Source organism: Rhinopithecus bieti, unplaced genomic scaffold (genome assembly GCF_001698545.2).
Source record: "Rhinopithecus bieti isolate Rb0 unplaced genomic scaffold, ASM169854v2 scaffold_13247, whole genome shotgun sequence".
Taxonomy (NCBI): domain Eukaryota; kingdom Metazoa; phylum Chordata; class Mammalia; order Primates; family Cercopithecidae; genus Rhinopithecus; species Rhinopithecus bieti.
In genome coordinates, this window is record NW_016807505.1 from 2,242,841 (window position 1) to 2,264,522 (window position 21,682).

General features: G+C 42.0%; 1 protein-coding gene across 1 annotated transcript in view; it reads left to right on the top strand.

The window, feature by feature from the left end:
- The first annotated feature begins 14,688 nt into the window (after nucleotides 1-14,688).
- GABRA5 (gamma-aminobutyric acid type A receptor subunit alpha5) overlaps nucleotides 14,689-21,682 on the top strand; it is an 87,959-nt gene continuing 80,965 nt past the window's right edge. Inside the window, exons 1-3 of the mRNA XM_017882416.1 lie at nucleotides 14,689-15,081; nucleotides 16,714-16,773; nucleotides 17,155-17,314. Coding sequence (XP_017737905.1) covers nucleotides 17,229-17,314 — 86 coding nt within the window. The 5' untranslated portion in view covers nucleotides 14,689-15,081; nucleotides 16,714-16,773; nucleotides 17,155-17,228. The remainder of the gene's footprint in view (nucleotides 15,082-16,713; nucleotides 16,774-17,154; nucleotides 17,315-21,682) is intronic.

The window sequence follows — 21,682 nt, forward strand, 5'->3', positions numbered from 1 at the left end:
AAGACAGCACATGTTTGATACTAGTACCGAATTACCATGGTTATCCTCATAGAAATAGCAGTATACATATGCATGATTATCTCTTTTTTTATTTTTGAAAATATTTGTATTGTAAAAGAAAATCACATGCAAAGTGCACACAACAAAATATTTAGGAAAACAATTTATCATCAAGCGAACATCTGTGGAGAAATGGTGGCAATTTGTGCTCCTGCTCTCTTGCTTCTCTGTGAGCTTAGTGATTTACATTAATCTTTTCTTCAGAAAGAACTTTTGGCTTAATTTTTCTGTTTTGTCTTCCATTTCATTTATTTCTCGCCTTATATTTAGTATTGTCTTTTTACTTGTTTGGCAGATACTGCCCTTTTTTAAAAAAATTATCTTCTTTTTTTTTTTTTTTTTTTTTTTTTTTGAGACGGAGTCTCGCTCTGTCGCCCAGGCTGGAGTGCAGTGGCCGGATCTCAGCTCACTGCAAGCTCCACCTCCCGGGTTTACGCCATTCTCCTGCCTCAGCCTCCGAGTAGCTGGGACTACAGGCGCCCGCCACCTCGCCCGGCTAGTTCTTTGTATTTTTTAGGAGAGACAGGGTTTCACCGTGTTAGCCAGGATGGTCTCGATCTCGTGACCTCGTGATCCGCCCGTCTCGGCCTCCCAAAGTGCTGGGATTACAGGCTTGACCCACCGCGCCCGGCTAAAAGAAATTATCTTCTTAAGGTAAAATCTTGGGAAGCTGAATTTAGATTCTGTTTCTTATCTAATAGAACCATTTAAAGTTATGTTTTCCCCTACACACTGCTTTATCTTTACCACACAAATTTTCATAAATTGTCTATATTGCATTTGTCATTTATTACATTTAAATATTTTCTAATTTTTCTTTCGTGTATTTTTTTTTTTTGTGGTGTTCTGTAGATTATATAGAAATGTGTTATTAATTTCCAAAACTTAGGGGACTTTTCAGAAAGCTTTTAATTATTAATTTCTAACTTAATTACATGTGGTCAGAGAACATACCCTATATGATTCAGTTCTTTAAAATTATTGAGACTTGCTTATTGCTGACGCATATGCTCTATTTTGGTGAAAGTATCATGCATGCATACTTGAAGAAAATGAAAAAGAATATTTTGCAATTGTTGAGGGTGACCTTATGTAATACCAGCAAGTCCAGGAGGGCCGTTAGTGTTTGTCACTTGCGTGTTGCATATATATGTGTATAGGAAAATTGGTTTTATACATGAACCTTGTATTCAGCAATCTACTAAACACGTGTATTAATACTAACAATTTGTCTCTTGACACTTGCTTTTTCTACGGACATAATAATATAATCCAGTTATAATGAAAGTTGTATTTCTCATTTTCTTTTTTTTTTTTTCTTTTTTTTTTGAGATGGAGTCTCTGTTGCCCAGGCTGGAGTGCAGTAGTGCCATCTTGGCTCACTGCAACCTCTGCCTCCTGGGCTCAAATGATTCTCACGTCTCTGCCTCCTGGGTAGCTCAGATTACAGGTGCCCGCCACCATGCCCGGCTAATATTTTCAGTAGAGACGGGGTTTCACCATGTGGGCCAGGCTGGTCTGAAACTCCTGACCTTAGGTTATCTGCCCATCTCGGCCTCCCGCAGTGCTGGGATTGCAGGTGTGAGCCACTGCGCCCGGTCTTCTGATGCTCATTCTGAAGTTTCTGTTTATTTTAACTGATGTGTTGATAATAGATCTTTCATCAGATTAAATACATTCCTTTAGATACTTCATGTGGTATTTTAATTATGAAAGATAATTTAATTTTTTCTATATTTACTAAAAGAGAATAAAGTTTTTTGGTTGTTGTTACTTGTGAGCTGTAAGAATTGTGCAAATGTTAAACTAACTTCAGATTCCAGAAATGAGTCCCAAGTTGGTCATGATATTTAGAATTCTTATAAATTGCTGGATATTATCTGATATATATTTATTTGTACCTCTTTTTATCAGAGAGATTGTCCAGAACATTTTCTCTCTTGAAATTTCCATTTAGATTTTGGTATTGCAGTTTGGTTTTAGAAAAATGTTAGAAAATCCTTCTTTATTCTTTGAAGAATATGTGAAATAATTGTTTTATGTCTTTCTAAAATGTTTTATGGAATCTAGGCCTAGAGTTTTCTCCACTAATTTTAATTATGGATCCAATTTTGTTAGTAGTAATGTTAGTAGTAATTTGTATTTTTAGTGCATCAGTTATGAGAAGTGTGTTTTTCTAGGAACTTGTTCATTTCATCTAAACTGTCAAATTTTGACATTAACTTTTATAATTTTTAAAATTATATTTTAATATTTGTAGGATCTGTAGTGATTATCCTTTTTAAATTCATAATAGCAATTATTTGTACCTTGCCTACCTTCCCTCCTTTGTTCCTGATCAATCTGTTCAGGAGTGAATCATTTTTATTTATCTTTTCATACCAACTTTTGGCCTTTTCTATTGGATGTTGCTATAGTTTGAATATTTGACCCTCCAAACCTCTGTTGAAATGTGATCCCCAGTTTTCGAGGTGGAGCCTAATGGGCAGTGTTTGGGTTATGGGGGCGGATTTCTTGTGAAAAGATTAATGCCTACCCTAGGAGGGAGGGAGGGAGGCAGTCCTCCCTCTGTTTGTTCCCTGGAAAGCTTGTTAAAAAGAACCTGGCGCCTCCCTCTCCTCTCTCTTGCTTTCTTTCTCACCATGTGATCTCATCACACAGGGGCTCGCCTTCCCCTCCCACCTTGAGTGGAAGCAGCCTGAGCCCTTCCCAAATGCAGATGCTGGCGCTCTGCTTCTTGTACAGCCTCCAGAACCATGAGCCAAATAAACCTCTTTTCTTTATAAATTACCCAACTTCAAGTATTCCTTTATAGCAACATGAATAAAGACAGCTGTTATTTTAAATTTATTTCTGCTCTCATTTTTATTTTTAAGAGCCAAGTTCTCACTCTTGTCTCCTAGGCTGGAGTACAGTGCTGTGATCACAGGTCAGTGCAACCTTGAACTCCTGGGCTCAAGAAATCCTCCTGCCTCAGTCTCCTGAGTAGCAAGGACTACAAGTGCATAATACTGTGCCCAGACAGTTTTTCTATTTTTTGTACTGACAGGGTCTCACTATGTTGTCCATGCTGGTCTTGAACTCCTGGCCTCAAGCGATCCTCCCACCTCAGCCTCCCAAAGTGCTGGGATTACAGCTGTGAGCCACTGTGCCTGGCCTCTTAGTTTTGTATATATTTCTTTCTACTTTCTTTGTATTTAATATGTTTTCCTTTTTGCAAAATTTTTTTATTATTAGGCTTTTTCTGTATATATGTAATTTTCAATTCCCATCAGATCATCACTTTGGCTGTCTCCTGAAGTATTGATGTGGCATTTTTTTATCATTCAGTTTAAAATATTTTAAAATTTCTTTTGTGCGTCCTTCTTTGACTCAAGAGTTATTTAGAAGTATGCTTTCTAACTTTCCATTATTTTGAGATTTTACAGGTTTCTTTTTTCTTATTCTGTGAGGCTTTTGCTTATATGATTTTTGTTTTTGATTTTCAGCTTAATTCACTATACTCTGAGATCAGACTCTTTATTTCTTTTTTACCCAATCGATGTGTTTTCTACCTTTTAGGGTACAATTGATGTGGATTCTACCTTGTAGGGGACAGTGTCTTCAGTGTGTGACCGTGTAACTTTAAACAGTGTTAAAAACAGGGAATTATTGAACTCTTCTGTATATGTACCTGTTCTTTTCAGGTGCTTTCTAAAAACCACTGCTGAGAGAAGTGACTAAAACCCTTCCATGATGATTGCAGATTTTTGTGTTTCCTCTTAAGTTCTGATAATTCTGACAATTTATATACATTGGAGTCTAATATTAAAAGATACTACAACTTTGGAATTATTCAGAAATTTGGAATTATTAATTATTTGAAATATGAAATTACTATATCTTCTTAGTAAATTATGGGATACCTCTCTTTATCACTAGCAAATCTTTTTGCTTTAAAGTCTAGTTTATCTGATATTAATATAACCATACTGGCTTTCTTTTGGTTAGTGACTAAATGGTCTATCTTTTCTCATCCTCTACTTTCAAACTTTCTAGATCCCTGCTTTTAATGTGTATTTCCTTCCACAGAACATATGGAAGTTATCTTTAGCACCTTTGCAGGGTTACTTTAGAATTTTATGTATCATGCAATATCAAAGTCTAAGATAAATAATTACTTTTACAAATTTCCAGACAAATGTTGAACTTCATGTTGTGACTTCAGTCTCACATGAGTCTCACTTTCCCCAAAACAATTAGTTGAGAACTGAGAGGTAACCCTAGTCCACAAGTGATTTGTAGGAATTACCAGCTTGATGTAATGGGCCATAAGACCTGCTTTTGGAGGGTGATCATGACCCTGCTTCTACTGAGCTTTCTACGGAGCTGGATAAGCTCCCCATTGTGTTTATTCATAGCTAAAACGTAAATGCTCACCAGCTTTACACAGAATTGGCCAGCTGGAGCTCATAAAACACAGAGGCTGTGGTGCACGCTCCTCATTTATCATCAGAATACAGATGCATCTATTAAAGGTCAATTCACTGTCTTTCTTGGTCTCACAGTCAGGTAAAGAAAAAATTAAAACATTTCTAAATGCAAGCTGCATTAGAATATGTATAAAACTAGAATAGAAACTTCTATTTCTGGAAATATAATGGGATTCTTTAAATGGCTACCTACACAATGAAAGTAAATCAGGGATAAATTATGACAGACCTATTCCATGTAGCGATGTGCTTCTTGGAAAGTAAGTGACATTCCCAAGGGTGAATACTGAAGGAAACAGCAAGCTGGATCTGCTGTGCAGTTACCCTGGAGAAACGGAAGACTATGCATTGGACCCAAAGAAAGTGGGGGCCCAACCGGATTCTTCTACATTAAATTAGGATACGTAAACTCCTACAATTGCAGTGAAGGGGAGAGCCAGCTAAAAAGCTGCTTTCCAGAAAAGGCAGCATTTTAGGAAACTTGTTTCTGCTGTGGCTTCTGAAGAAAAGAAGAAAAAGGAGAAGAGAAGGAGGAGAAGAGGAGGAGGAGGAGGAGAGTCTATTATGAATATGTGAGGCTGTAGAACTGCCTTGGAGTTTGGAAATCAACACTCTACACCAACCTCTTGGTCAGAGAAAATTCCAAAACAACAACAAAAAATTAGATTAAAGTAAATCCAGGTCGGTAAACCCAACACAAGTAGAAAAAAAAACCAGAAATCCTCATGGAAGAAAAGTATTCCCAATGACAACTTGCAGAATTTACACACGTAAGTACACAATTACCCAACACTAAGTAATGAGACATCATCACACAGGCAGTCAACGGGAGAAACAAATTAGACTCACAAAGACTTCAGGTACCGGAATATTCAGACACCTATATAAAATAGCCATGCTGACATTACTCTATATTTTAAATACAAAATTATATATATGATTTATGTGTACATGCACATAATTATTGTATTTAGAATATATATAAATGTTAGAGGCCAGTGCGGTGGCTCATGTCTGTAATCCCAGCACTTTGGGAGACCGGGTGGACAGATCACTTAAGGTCAAGAGTTCGAGACCAGCCTGGGCAATATGGTGAAACCCTGTCTCTACTAAAAACACAAAAAAAACTATCAGGGTGAGGTGGTTCATGCCTATAATCCCAGCTATTCAGGAGGCTGAAGCATGAGAATCCCTTGAACCTGGGAGGCAGAGGTTGCAGTGAGCTGAGATCATGCCACTGCACTCCAGCCTGGGGGACAGAGTGAGACTCCATCTCTAAATAAATAAATAAATAAGAAAAGTCAGCAAGGAACAGGAAACTGTCAAAATGAGAAGGCACATTTGACAAATAAACCAAATACAACTTTTGGAAAATAAATGCTGTCATTAAGACTAGATTCTTATTCATAGCTTAAATAAATGAGGCAGCATGAAGGAAAATTCACAAACCGGCAAATAAAAATAAACGTAGCACGCAAAAGGAAGTTGAAAATATGTGAAGTTAAGAAATACGGGTGATAGAGTGAGAATTCTTAATGATAGCTCGTTAATATGCTGGAATGAGAAAATAAGTAAAACAAGGGAGCAGTCTGGATTTTTAAAACTGTATTAGAAACCACAAAATCATAGAATAGAAAAGCATCTAAAAATGTATACTGAGACACACTGAGTATACTCAAAAAACATTGAAAGAGAGAGGAAGAAAGAGAGAAGGGGAGGGTCTTACCAAGATATTTTTCAGATTGAAAAAATTCCCCCCCACACACACACACTCTCACACACACTCACACACACACACACACTCACACACTGAAGCATGTAATCCAACAGACATACACTAAGGAAATCTAAACAATGAACTTCACCAGAGAGGAGGAAGAAAAAAGACTCCAGGAAAAAGATTTTCAACAGTAAAAATAGTGAAAGAAAAGGTAAAAATTTAAAAAATACGGTGTAGAAATCACAGTAATAATAGTCTCTAATCCATGGTGTTATAAAAAAGAGGAATTTAAAATAGTGACTGGAAATGGCATGTGTGTCTGGTCAGGGATGATAGGTGTTCAGATTTTAAAAGCACTTAAGTTAATCAGACAGAGGGTGGACTCTTGATGAATTTTAGACCCTTAAAATTTATTTATTTTTATTTTTTGAAATGGAGCCTTGCTCTGTCACCCAGTCTGGAGCGCAGTGGCATGATCTCGGCTCGCTACAACCTCCGCCTCCTGGGTTCAAGGGATTCTTGTGCCTCAGCCTCCCAAGTAGCTGGGACTACAGGCACCCGCCACCACACCCAGGTAATTTTATTTTCGTGTTTTAATAGAGAGGGGGTTTCATCATGTTGGCCAGGCTGGTCTTGAACTCCTGATCTCAAGTGATCCACCTGCCTCAGCCTCCCAAAGTGCTGGGATTACAGGCGTGAGCCACCGTGCCCAGCTAGACTCTGAAAATTTAAACGGAAAAACACTTAGAGAGAAGAGAAAAAATTCTTCAATTCATTAGAGGAAAAATAAGTGGAATCAGGAAAAAAAGAAGGGAAGAATAAAACGACAGAGCAAATAAAACATGAAATAAGACAGGAGAAAGTATAAAATGAATGCAAATGTATACCTGATCATTATTACTGCAAATAGTGTAAACCAGGGGTCAGAATTTTTTTTCTGTAAAGAACCAGGGAATAAGTATTTTATGTTTTGCAGACCAGTTGGTTTCTGTCACAATTATGCACCTTTGTCATTGCAGAAAGAAAGCATCCACGGACAATGTACAAACGGACAGCTGTCTTCCAATAAAACCTTGTTTATAAAACTAAGCAGTAGGCTGGATTTCAACAATGGGCCATGATTTACTGACTCCTGTTCTTAACTTATTTTAAAAATGCAGAAGTTAAGATTGGGAACAAGGCAAGGATGTCCTCTTATACCACTTCCATTTAATTTCCTACTGAAAGTCCTAGCAAGTGCAATATGACAAAACAGGGAAATAAAAGGTATGCAGATTGTGAAAGAAGAAATAAAATAGTCTTTGTACATAGATTCCACATTGCAACTGATATTTGAGAAGCTGTCAGTTTCTTAAATTTTAAATGTTCTAATCACACACACATGCACACACCCTGTAACTATATGAGGTGATGGATAGGTCAATTTGATTGATTGTGGTAATTATTTCACAATATATATTTATATCACATTGGGCTGGGGGCAGTAGCATGTTCATATAGTCCCAGCTACTCAGGATACTGAGGTGGGAGGATCACTGCAGACCAGGAGTTCAAGGTTGCAGAGAGCTATGACGGTGCCACTGCACTCCAGCCTGGGAGGCAGAATGAGGATGTGTCTCTCAAAAAAAAAAAAAAAAAATGAGGCTGAGGCAGGTGGATCACGAGGTCAGGAGTTCAAGACCATCCTGACCCACATGGTGAAAACCTGTCTCTACTAAAAGTACGAAACTTAGACAGACATGTTGACATGCCCCTGTAATCCCAGCTACTCAGGAGGCTCACGCAGGAGAATCACTTGAACCTGGGAGGCAGAGGTTGCTGTGAGCCAAGATCATGCCACTGTACTCCAGCCTGGGTGACAGCGCAAAACTCCATCTCAAAAAAAAAAAAAAAGAGAGAGAGAGAGAATCAAGTGGAACGTCCTTGTTGAATGCCTGGGACATTCAGTGGAGTCACCACAGGAGACACAAATTAGAGTGGGCTAAACTGCTTCTAGAATAAAGCTACTATAAACCTTCTGTAACAAAGCTTAAAAACAAGCTTCCAAAAGATCCACTTGAACTTCAAGTAATTTAAATGCCTGCCAGCATGAGGTACAACCTTCTTGAAAGGAAGACAACCAAACCTAGACACTCAACAACAGGATATGAACAATGCGTAACCTCCAATACGAAAAAGTAGCAGACATGACAAGAAGCAGAAAAATGTAGTTCATAATCAGAAGAAAAATCAGGCAAGCAGTCTACATAAATAGAACCAAAAGATGACAAAGTTAGCAGGCAATGGCTTTAAAATGCTATGATAAATATGCTCTTAGATTTAACTATGAAAATAACAAGGAGAGGCATGAAAGATATTAAGGAAAAAAACAAAACTTCCACAGATGAAAAATGCAATGCCTGAAGTGAAAAATACATTGAATAGACTCAATAGCAGTCCAGACACTGCAAAAGAAAAGATCAATGAACTTGAAGAAAGAGAAATAAAAAGTATCTAAAGTGAAGCACAGAGGAAAAAAAAAAAGCTGACCAAACTTCAGTGGCCTATGGGGACAATAGAAGGCAGAAAAGGAAGACACAGAAAGAAAGATGTAAAAAAAAAAAAAGTAAAAATATTTTCCAAATTTGATGAAAACTATAAGCTAACATATCCAAGACTCAAAGAATTCCAAAACAGAATAGAAAAAAGAAAGAATAAAGGAAACAAAAATACACCCAAGTCACAAATTCTAACTGAAATACTAAAAAAAAAGATGAACATCTTGAAATCAGACACAAGAAAAAGACATATTGTTTATAGAGGAATAAAGAGGAGAATGACAGCAGGCTTCATGTTAGAAAAAATGCAAGCCGGAAGACAGTGGAACAGGGCTTTGAGTACAGTCATGGGTCACTTAATGATAGAAATACGTTCTGAGAAGTACATCATTAGGTGATTGGTGTCATTGTGTGACTATCACAGTGTATTTACACAAACCTAGATGGTATAGCCTACTACATACCTGGGCTGTATGGCATAGCCTATTGGCATTAAAGATAAAAAATGCAACACCTGTTGAAGGCACTTGCCATGAGTGGAGCTTGCAGACTGGAAATTGCTCTGGGTGATTCAGTGAGTGAGTGGTGAGTGAATGTGAAGACCTGGGACATTACTGTAGACTTTTTAAACACTGACTGTACACTTAGGCTACACTAAATTAAAAAACAATTAAGTAGTTGTTTTGTGACATTACAATGGCTATGATGTCACTAGCTAATAGGAATTTTTCAGCTTCATTATAATGTGATAGGACCACCATTGTATATTCATTCCATCATTGACTGAAATGTCATTACACATTGTATAACTGTATGAGTTTCTTGACTTACAATGGGCTCACATCCTGATAAATCCATTGCAAGCTGAAACCATCGTAAGTCGAAAATGCATTTAATAAACCTAACCTACGAAACATCATAGCTTAGCCTAGCCCACCACAAACGTGTGCAGAACAGTTACCTTAGCTTATAATTGGGCAAAATAATGGAAAACAACTCCTATTTTATAATAAAGTGTTGAATATCTCATGCAATTTATTGACTACTTACTGAAAGTCAAAGACAGAATGGTTGGTGGGTACTTAAAGTGTAGTTTCTCCTGAAGCATCACTTTTACTCCATCATAAAGTCAAAACTCATAAGTTGAACCATTGTAAGTTGGTGAACATCTGTACATATAAAAATATCTGTATATACAGACACATTCAAAAATTTTCAGAATTTTGGAATTCTATACTGAGAAAAAAGTATCTTTAAAAGTGAAAACGAAAGAAAACGTTTTCAGAGAAATAAGTTTGTAGAACTCATCACAGAACACCTGTGCTGCAGGAAGTAACGAAGGGTTTTCTATGAGCAGAATTAAAGTCATACCCCCCAACATTTTTTTCTCATTTGAAAACCTATTTTAAAAATAATTGATTGTTCTGCAAGGAACTCAAACAAAACAGCAAGAAAAACAAAGTATCCCATTAATATGAGGGCAAATGACATTAAGAGACATGTTTTAAAAGATGTACAAATGGACAATAAACATATGAAAAAATGCTCAACATAATTAATCATCAAGGAAATGAAAATTAAAGGCGCAATAAGATACCACTTTACTCCTGCAGGAATAGTCATTATTAAAAAGTCAGCAAAAAACAGATGTTGGCATGAATGTGATGAAAAGGGAATGCTTATACATTGTTGGTGGGAATTAGTACAACCTCTATAGAAAATAGGACAAAGGTTTCTCCGAGAACTTAAAGTAGATTTACCATTCCATCCAGCAACCCCATGCTGTACATTTACCCAAAGGAAAAGAAGTCACCAAATCAAAAAGACCTGTACATGTATGTTTATCACAGCACAATTCACAATTGCAAACATATGGAATCCACCCAAGTGCCCATCAGCTGAGTGGATAAAGAAAATCTGGTGCATATATACACCATGGACTACTGCTTATCCATAAAAACGGATAAAATAACATTCTTTGCAGCAGCTTGGATGGAACTGGGGAGCCATTATCCTAAGTAAGTAACTCAGGAACAGATAAATAAATACTGCATGTTCTCACTGATAAGTGGGAGCAAAGCTGTGGGTATGCAGGGACTTCCAGAGTAATGAATACTGGAGACTCAGAAGGGAGAAGGATGGGCGGGAGGTGAAAGATTACCTACAGATGAAAAATTACCTACTGGGCACAATGTACACTATTTGGGTGAAAGATGCACTAGAAGCCTTGACTTCAGCACTGCACAATTCATCCATGTAATCAAAAACAACTTGTGTCCTTAAATCTATTGAATTTTTTTTTAAAAAGAAAAGATCAACAAGAGTTGGCACCTTGATATTCTACATTCACAAACAAAAAAAAAAAAGAAAAGAAATTGTTAAAGTGAAATATAAGTCACTGAATGCAGAAGTCATATGTGTGACAACAAGAGTGAATAGGACAGGAAGTAAAAAAGAAGTATATTATTGTAAGTGTCATACACTATACTGTACATGAAATGGTATTAATTAAAGGTAGACTATAGGCCGGGCGTGGTGGCTCACACCTGTAATCCCAACACTTTGGGAGGCTGAGGTGGGAGGATTCCTTGAATCCAGGAGTTCCTGTGAACCCAGCCTGGGCAACATAGTGAGACCTGGTCTCTACTAAAAATTCAACAATTAGCTGGGTGGGGTGGTGCATGCCCGTAGATCCAACTAGTTGAGAGGTTAAGGTGGGAGGATCACTTGAACCCAGGAGTTCGAGGCTGCAGTGAGCTGAGATTTCACCACTGCATTCCAATCTGGGCAAGAGAGCAAGACTCTGTCTCAAAAAAAAAAAAAAAAAAAAAAAAAAAGAAAAAAAGAAAAGAAAAGAAAAGAAAAAAAAAGATAGGTTATGATAAGTTACAGATGCCTGCTGTAAACCCTAGAGTCATCACAAAATAAAATGAAATAATGGCAAAATGGGGATATAAATAAAACACTAATGAAGATAAAATAGATATAATGAAATTAGAAAAAAATTTAGTATCTTTTAAAAAGCCCCATTTGCCTCTATTTTCCTAGTTACACAAAGGAGGCAAAGTGTGAAAAAGAATAGACCATGTTCTTCTAAGGACTCATGTCGGGTGTCAGTAGAATGGAGGTGATGCAGGAGGGTGGGAATGGATGCCCAGTGTTGCTAAAGCTGTGGGGTGTCTTCTCTTTTCATTTTTTTAAATCCAGAAATGTAGATCTGTTCTTTCATCCATTCACTGATGTAAAACCTGGTTTCTGAGGTGTTCAGCTTGATGACTGATCTATGTATACGTCACCATCACAATCACACTCACTCACATTTCCATCACCTGGCAGAGCTGCCCTCTTTTGTGTGTGTGATGAGAACACATGAGATCTACCCTCTTAGCAAGTGTCAAGTATACATCGCAGTGTTGTTAGCTATAGTCACAGTGTTGTACAGTAGATCTCCAGAACTTACTCATCTTGCATAACTGAAATTTTGTATCCTTCGACCAACATCTCCCCGTCTGTCCTTCTCCCAGCCCCTGGCAACCACTATACACCCAGTAATCCCCTTTCTGGGGATATAGTCAAAGGAAACAAAATCAATATCTGAAACAGGTATCTGAACTGTCATGTTCATTTTGGCATTTTTTACAATAGCCAAATAATGGAACAATCTAAATGTCTGCCAATGGATAAATGAATAAACTGTGACACACACACACACACACACACACACATGTATATACATACATATATGGCAGAATATTATTTAGCCCTAACAAAGAAGGAAATCCTGCCATTTTTGACCACATGGATGAACGTGGAGAACATGCTTGGTGAAATAAGCCAAGCACAGAAAGACAAATAGCACATGATCTTGCTTATACGATGGCACTGTGTTCATGTCTCAGCCACACCTACCACACCCACCCACGCAAACACAGCCACTGTCTCAATTCCTGCCCCTGACTGGGGTACAGGGCGGGTGCTCTGTGAACACGTGTTCTACTCCTGGCCTAGCTTCCTCATCTGCAGCTATTTTAGGCTGTCACACTGGAAATGAAATTCTTACCAAGACTGGGCCAAGACCGAGGTTGTGTGGAACTAGGGTGCCCTCTACTGTCTTCCACAACGATCACGACATTGCTTAATTTCATTCAATAAAGAGAAAATGCTAATGGAACAAATGGGAATTCAACGGATAGCCCATTATTTCTCAGCACAAATACAGAATTCTATAGTAAAACAAAAATCATTGAAATGGTAGTAAGTACTCTTCTAGCAATGTGAGTTTCTATAAGGTTCTGATAGGCCTTACGATTTCACTGTCCCCTCAGGGCAGTCCACCTAAAGTGAGGCTATGTTATGTTACATAAACACTAGGAGGAGAGAGAGTGGCATACCATTTCATTACAGGGAAGAGAAAAGAATGTAAGCAACATGCTGAAATACAATGTTAAAGAATGACTCTAGCTTAAGATGATTTTTATATATTCAGTAATTGTGTTGTGTGGACATAAAGCTGATAGAAAGTGTACTAAAAAAATGGAAGTTTTAAACGTAATCCATCAAAAGAACATATTTACTTACAGCTGACATTTCTTTTATTGTTAAGAATTAATGTCTATAACCTTACTAATACAAAAGTCATCCCTTGTTTATATACATTTATTTTTGCAAACTCACACTGAACGACTTTGTGTGACAAACTGTGAAGTTTTAAATTTACCATTTCTTCCAACTCTTTGATTTGCATTATGCTGTTTAATCCTGAGAGAAGAGCAGCTGTCGCTGGTATTAGGTGTTAGAATGCCAGCACCTAACAGGTGAAAATTATATTAGGCTGATCATAAAACCATGTTGTTAACTTTTTAAGATTTAATGTCTGCCAAGGAATTTCACCCTAGTGGTACCTCTTTTGAGAAATTAGGAAACGAAGAAATGTATGCGTTCAATGGTCCATTTTAGCATTAGAAAATTCAAATTAGCATCTTATTTCATTCATAATTCCTGAAGAATCACTGGAAACAGTTATTTAATAGTGTGGCTAAATGTATAGTCAGAGAAACACTTCCTGTATATTTGCACATTTATGTATATTTATGTCCTATTCCTGGAATAGATTTACAAGTTCTGTTTTTCAGAAAATTTCAGAGTTTCTGGAATGTGCAGAAGTATTAGCAGGTAACTTAGATTTGGAATACACTGTATTAGAGATAATTGGAAAAATGAAAGGCTTCCTGCACTGGAAGGTCAAAGATCTTTCCCGGAGGGGAGTTAAGAATTTGCCTTTACTTACCATTATTCTGTTAAAAGAGACCATGAACAATGCAGTTTCACAAAAGGAATGGGAGAACGGTGTAAGTAAACCTCCCCATCACGTTCTCAGTGGCTTTCCTTCAAGTCTTGAACGTTTTCCACTGGGTGTTACAGTCGAGAGTCCTCCACCTCCTGAGGAAGCAAGACCCTGCAACCCCCAGACGATGCGCTCTTGCTTGTGTTGTTTGGAGGGGCCCTGCTGCCGCGCAGCTGTTATTAATGCCACCCTCACCTCCCAGGAACTGCACCACTAGGACGGACGACACACCGACGGAATGACCACAGTAAGACCCCATGTACATGGCTAATGAGGCCGTGACCTGATGTGGCTCGGAAGCCCTGCTGGGAAGATCCCGCCCCGTCACCCCAGACGCGCTCTCCCACCTGCAGCCCCCAGGGCTCCCGGCCCTTTCCCGTTGCTAAGGCGGCTTGTTGTCAAGAAACGGAACTTCAGAAAACCCCCAGATAAACACTGCCTTAGGTGAGGATTTCGTTCTAATCGAGTCCAGTGTGACCCTGGCTGTCCCTCCCTTACCAATGCGTACCTGTCTATGAGTGAGATGAAAAGAATGTCCACAGGCCAGTTTCTTTCAGGAGCGCCTAAGAGATGCGCATGTACAGGGGTGTCATGGGGCACCCGGGAAGGACCCAGGCCTGGGCAGGGAGGCGCTGGGGCCGACTCTAGGGAGCAAAGCTCTCGAAGGCCCGACCTCTGTCACGCGACTGCGGACACTGCCCTCCCATCCCTGCTGTACAAGGGAGCGGCGGTGACTACTCGAGGCGCTGAAGATACTGTTGAGGGCCCTGAAGAAACTTCAGCAGAGCAGGGCCTCTCCCCTTGCAGGCCGAGCCGCGGGCCGCGCGCCCTCCCCCTCCGCCGAGCCCGGCCGCGGGCGCGTTTGCGAGAGTCTGGCGGCCCCTACCGGAGCGCCTCTGCAGAGGGCCGAAGCTCCAGCCCGGAGACGACATGTGGCGCTCGGGCGAGGTGAGAGCGGGCGCGAGTGCGCCGGGGCGCTGGGGGGGGCTTGCGGCGGGCGGGCGCGCGGCCCGGGCGCGGCGGAGCGCGACCTGGCCCCCCCCCCCCCCCCCTGGGCGGCGGCGGGAGCGCGGGGCGCAGGAGCCGCTCCGCCCGGGAGCGCCGGGGAAGTTCGCGCTGGCAGGATGGGGCGGTGACGCCGCACCGGCCTTCCGCGCCTGCCAGCCGGGCGAGAGCAGGCGGAGGAGAAGGAGGATGCACCCTCACCGACGGCTCGCCTCCCGGGGCCGGCGCGCAGGGTGAGCCCTGGGCGCGCCGGGCCGGGGCAGTGGGGTAAGAGGACGCGAGCGGGGAAGAGAACCGGCGGCGCCGGCTCGGTCCGCACCCCTTCTCCTCGGGGCGCCGGAGCGGCAGGCTGCGTGGCCGGGGAGGAGAGGCGCAGAGCAGGCGGGGCGCGCGGCCAGGCCAGAGCGCAAACTTTACCCCGGCGACTGCGGGGCTGAAGCCGGGCACGGAAGGGCGCGGGGTCCGGGCGGCTCAGCCCTGCCTGATGGGGCACCGGGGTGCAGTGACCAATTGGGGGTGGGGGACACCCGCTGCCACCATCGCAGGAGCCGGAGGGGAGAGATCGCCCACCTGGAAGGCCAGCGTCAGCCCCGGGGCTCTGAGGCGCGCGGCGTCCCGGCGCTGCTCGCGGGGTGGACTCGGACCCCGCGGGGGTGTCGCGCGCGTGTCGCGCGGGGTGCTCGAGGCCAGGGGACTCGGAGCCGCCGCTGCACCGCACGCTCCCAGCCCAGGAGGAAGGCGCTGCCCGGCGGAGGGCTCGGCTCGGACCCGGGGCAGGAGCCAGGGAGGTCTGCGAAAGCCGGGAGCGAGCAGGGGAGGGCCTGGGAGCTGGAGACCCTCGGCGCCGCTGCGGACCGGGCGGGTGGCAGACCGCAGGTGCCAGGGCGACCCAGGCTGCGGCCCCGCAGTGCAGCCCCCGCGCCCACCTGCCCTGGTGCGCCCGCCCTGGTGAGCCTCTGTGGGGGTCGGGAGGGTCGTGGGAGCGCAGCCTTTCCTGGGGGTCCCTGGCTTGGGGCTGAGGGGCGGCTGGAGGCGCCGCCCGGGTTTCCCGCATGCAGCGCCGCGTGCTCGCTGCCTGGCTCTGGCCCGGGCCCCGCGACGAGCCCCAGGACGCGCCCAGGCGACCACCGCATGGCACCCTGCCCTTCTTGGCAGGAGTCGCAGAAGGCCTTCGCTTCCGAGGTGGAAGTACCTGTTGTGTCTCCCAATTCCGGAGTTTGCGGGGGTTGGGGGTGGGGGGAGCTTGTTGGGAAAATGCTTCTTTTCGAAGCATTCTGTTCGGATGCCATGAGCACCTATTTGCGTTATGCGCAGACTGAGAAATGCGCGTTTTCGCGAAGGTTGGTCGTTGAGCCCAGGGACAATGTCTGCCTGGATCTCAAATGCATTAATTAGGGTCCAGCACTGAGCGGAGAGACTTCCACAGATGCAGTGGTTAAGTTATGTAGTCACGGGGACCGAATGCCGGGAAAGTAGCCACACTCTTTTATAGGCAGTTGTTACAGTATTGTGATCCTGCAGAAAACCTGTTTCTTAAATGTGCTTTTCCCCACTTCTTTCCACATACTTTCTCAGTGCCTTGCAGAGAGAGGAGTAGCTTGCTGGCTTTGAACGCGTGGCAGATATTTCAGAAAGGTAAAATTATTGCACTTGTGGATTTGACGGATACAAAATACAGTCGCTCGGATAACTAAAGCGTTTATTTTAATAATTGGACTGATGGTTTATTTGATAACACACTGAAAGACAAAACAGACTATTTGAGTGGAAAACAATAAATTAGGATGATTCTGCACCCTGACTAGAAGCAAAAATAAGCCTTTTGTTACTTATTTTTATGTTCCAACTTACTACCCAGTGAGGGTGGTGGAAAATACCTGGTGTGCAGCTGTCCTGGGGAAGGACAGCAGGCTCCTTTCTTTGCAAATTGTTGTGATAGCAGTGTGATTTCATTCCAGGAACTGTGACACAACAGCATTGATGTTCACGTGCTTCCCCGCTTTGTGTGCTTTTCAGCTTCAAGATCAAGCTGGAGAAGGGAAGAGTTATTCCCCCATATTCACCTGCTTCAACTACTATTCTTATTGGGAATGGACAATGGAATGTTCTCTGGTTTTATCATGATCAAAAACCTCCTTCTCTTTTGTATTTCCATGAACTTATCCAGTCACTTTGGGTAAGTTACCATCTGTGCTTTTATTTTATGATGTTAGGGACACTGGTGCCTTTCAGACATGTTACAGGAGCAGCACATCCATTGAGCAAGCCCTCGCCTGCCACCGTTGCAGCCCCAAGCCCTTTACTTGTAAATAAATGGAGTCCTTGCCCTGTCCCACGCTTTCTTCCTGAGCAAGGCTGCTCCTCGCGTGGGGTCTCTGAAGTGAGTCAGAGAAAAAAAGGCAGATTATGTTTTCAGAAATGGAGGCTGAAGATGAGATCCGAGTCAGCTGTGATTCTTCCTACTCAGGTTAAAACAAGATTCAGGAGTTCACGTGCATGAAGGATAGTCACTGCTTGTTAGACAAGGCAGTGCCCATGTTTCAGTTGCCCTCCGCAGTTCCATTATGCAGTCGAAGTTGCCTTGAAAGCTAGGCCCATGCTACTTGGCATTGGAAAGGACTCACAATGGTCCTGGCCTGAGCCAAGGCCCTAGAACTGTGACCATCTGAATGCAGGTGCAGACACTGTAAACCACAGGTGCCCGAAGATCTGAAAGACACCCCTGAGGTTCTGGCACTATCATTTCCAGTAACCCCTCTTTCATTTTAGCCTTTAGTATCCGTATACCAACTCTAACCTCTTTTTTTTTTTCATGAAACTAGTGATAACCGACATGGTGGATGAATATTCTTAGGAGGCTGCTGTTCCTGTTCTGACCTGTGCCCCAGAATTGTTCTGGTTAATCAAAAGGATTGTAACTTGAAGTTAATGGTGTATAATTAAGAAATTAAATGTCAGGATGAAAGTTGCCAAGCATTAGTGCTGCAAAAATGGGGTCCAGAGGTTTCACAGCCTATCCACATTTATGTAAATCATCATGGATGGGGAATATACAGTGGCTTGGCAACAGCCTGTAGACAGCCTTTCCATCCAGGGGAGAAAGAGGACATCCCCAGGGCCACGATGTTTTTGGTCTGTCCTCTGTACATTTTCTGCTCTTCTGACTCTTCTGTGCAGAGGAAGGGGTGGATGTGGGGGCCCTGCTCAGGTGCAGTGGCTGGTAGAAGACAGCACTGGGACTGTAGTCCAGGTCTACCTGGGTGCAAGCCTGAGCCATTAGCTGAGACTTTGTCCAGCAGAGCTGAGCTAAGGAAGATGCCTGTCACTCACCAACAGAAGCCAGGCAGTGTGTGCACTCTAACCCCACTGACAGGAACAGGTGTGTGGCGTGTCTTAGCGCTTTGAGCCGTTCTAAGTATTCCCTTGGGAAAAAGCATGGGCTGTGACTATTGCCTTGCTTATCTTGAGTGGACGCCTCCCTTCCTATGCCTTGGGATTTTTTTAATCTGTTAAATGAAGGTTTTCCTTTACAAGTTCTCTGCAGCTGTCACAGCCTGTAAACTAGCATGTTCACAATGTTCTTCTGAATGAAATGTCTGCACATAAGTGAAATCACACAGAACATTCAAATTTGTCAGCTAATGCATTAGGTAGTTGGTTTGTTTGATATACCACATATATTTGGTAGCATTTTGGAGGTGAAGAGTATGTCAGGATTGGAAATTTATATTTTCTTATATTTTTTATATTTTCATATATTTTCTTTAAAAGGTCTTGGCTAGTCCAGGTGCGGAGGCTCATGTTTGTAATCCCAGCACTTTGGGAGGCCAAGCGAGGGGCGAATAGAGATCAGCCTGGCTAACATGGTGAAACCCCATCTCTACTAAAAATACAAAAAATAACCAGGCATGGTGGCACATGCCTGTAATCCCAGCCACTCGGGAGGCTGAGGCAGGAGAATCGCTTGAACCCAGGAGGTGGAGCTTGCTGTGAGCAGAGATCAGGCCACTGCACTCCAGCCTGGGCGACAGAGCAAGACTTTGTCTCAAAAACAAAACAAAACAAAACAAAACAAACAAACAAAATCTTGGCCAAATGTATTACGAATTTTCATTGAATAAGCATGAAATGGTTTCACTCCCTGGTAGATGCAGGTCTGAAATAGGAAGTAATGTATATAAGGACTTTAGCCCCAAGAAGCAGTTATGCTTTATTCTTTAGTTCTGTAGTTTTCTGAGGTCATCTTCAAAATAGAGGGGTGTCTTAGTCTCTGAAAGCTAACACTGAGTAAGTGGTAGAATACTCCTCAAATTTTCCAGAAAATTAACTGTTGGAGCAGCTTTTAATCTTTTAGGTATATGGCCAGTAGTCCATCATAAAACAGCACCTAGTAACTGCAGCAAATACGTGAGATACAGAAAACGATAATAAAAGGAATCTCTTTAATTCTGCCACCCAGAGACAACCATGCCTCCCATTTGGTGCACTGACTTCCCCTTGCTTCTGCGCATGTTTTTATACAGTGGGATCAGGCTGTGCAGTTTGGTACTGTGCTTTTTTCATGTCCAATCCATTTGCACAATTGCTTTAAATGCACTAGTTTAAATGGCTGCATATTTGACAGGGCAAGAGTCTCTTGTGTTAGCCTCTTCCCTAATTGGGGATGTTTACGTAGTGAATGATTTTGCTGTTACAAATTTTCCTGTAGTGAACGTATTTGGCTTACAAGTTTTCTTAGGTATTTGGGATTATTTATATTAGAAGATATTTTTGTAAGAGGCATTTTACATCAGGTGCTTTGAGCACTTTTCACTCTTGACCCTGCGCGCCCAATTGCTTTTGAAGAAGTGGGGTTTCTAGCAAAGCGGGAAGCCAGGTTCACACATTCTGGCCAGCAGGGCATGGTTTTCAACAGCCACAAAAGACATCATAAAATACATCAAGCCCCTATTTATTTCTCATCCTATAGGAGGCTCCTCTCACTTGTGTATTATCTAAATGGACTTAAGAATAATTGTGTCAAATCCCAATTGAAGTTTCCTAATATTGAGTTAACTTTAAATCTTGAAAAATAGCTACCACAACGTGGAACACCTGTCTTTACATTTCGTGTTTTGGTTTTGGATGACTCCTGGGAGCCAGTGTATGAGCTGAGCACCGTTAGCCCGTCTTCTGGCTGGGAAGGCGGGAGGATGAATGCCTGACCTCGGAAGTCGGGAGTCCTTACTCGGAGCTTCCTGTGTGACTGTGCCCCCTGTTACTTCTTGGGCTCCCTGACTTGAATGCACACAGTTTGTAGGGTAGCTCTGGATCAAACCAGTCTAGACAAGAGGGGATATAATTCTAAAAGGTAGTCCCTGCTTCAGAGTGGAGAGAGTTTTCAGTACTTGGGGATTAGGGGGAAAAAGAGTCTGGGTCAGCTCTGTTTCTTTTCCCTCCAGAGAAAGAGTTTATGTGATTGGGTTCAAAAGAAAGGGGAAAGAAGAAGCATCAAAGGGTTTAATTTGAACCTGATTCTAGGACAAGAGACGTGCTCACTCCTGAGAGCTCAGAGAGCTGGCACAGGGTGAGGAGGGCTACAGAGAATCAGGCAGGGAAGAAGGAGGAAAAAGAAAAGGTGTAGGGCTATGTGCGTGGACCAAGTCGAGATGCAGTGTTTGTGAAATGTGTGTGGCACTGGCAGTTGGAAAACTTACAGATGTGGTAAGTGCAATGTACTTGGTGATTATATGGGATAACTGATGTGAAATCGCTTTGAAAATACGTGAGTGTTCTTCTCCTTCTCTTGGTCACATTCTAAATTTGATTGGAGTCACCAGCAGCTCATTTTCAATAGTCTTTCTAATTCTGTTAGTTTTAACTTATAGACCAGAGCCCGAGTCAAGCATACAATACAATAAGGCCCTTTTTGGACACTCAGCCCTGTGCTAAGGTACTTTTGACGGCCTGGGACTATTTGAGGCATTCTATTTATTTTAGTAAGACCAGTAAACAAAAGTACATAGTATAGAAAAACCAGTACAGAAACAATATTGGCACCAATATAATGTCAAAATACATACTATTAAATTTAAACTGGAATTAATTTATCATCATTAAGAAAATCATACTTTATCAGACCTGATAGACCAGTGACAATTGTGAGATAAAATTGAGGATTATCAGCTTAATAATAAAGTAAAGTCTGAGTCCATTGATTTTATTGTCTTAAATGTATTTTGGAGGTTTACTGATTAATAACAAATCTGCTGAACAATTTTATTATGTGGGAGCTGCAATTCAAATAGACTTTGGAAAACAATATTTTATAAGCAGCAATTAAAAGTGTAGGTTCTTGCAGAAGTGGCTTTTGAACATGAACAGATAGAGTCTTCTTTATCTGTCTACACAAGTGTGCTAGTGTGGACCTTTGGTTCTGTGAAGAGAGCCATTCCATACGCGCACTCAAGGCCAGTTCCCTTCTTTTAAGTAGAGCAGAAAGTACATTCTCTCTGAATCATGCAGGTACTCACGGTATCTCTTTTTTTTTTTTTTTTTTTTTTTT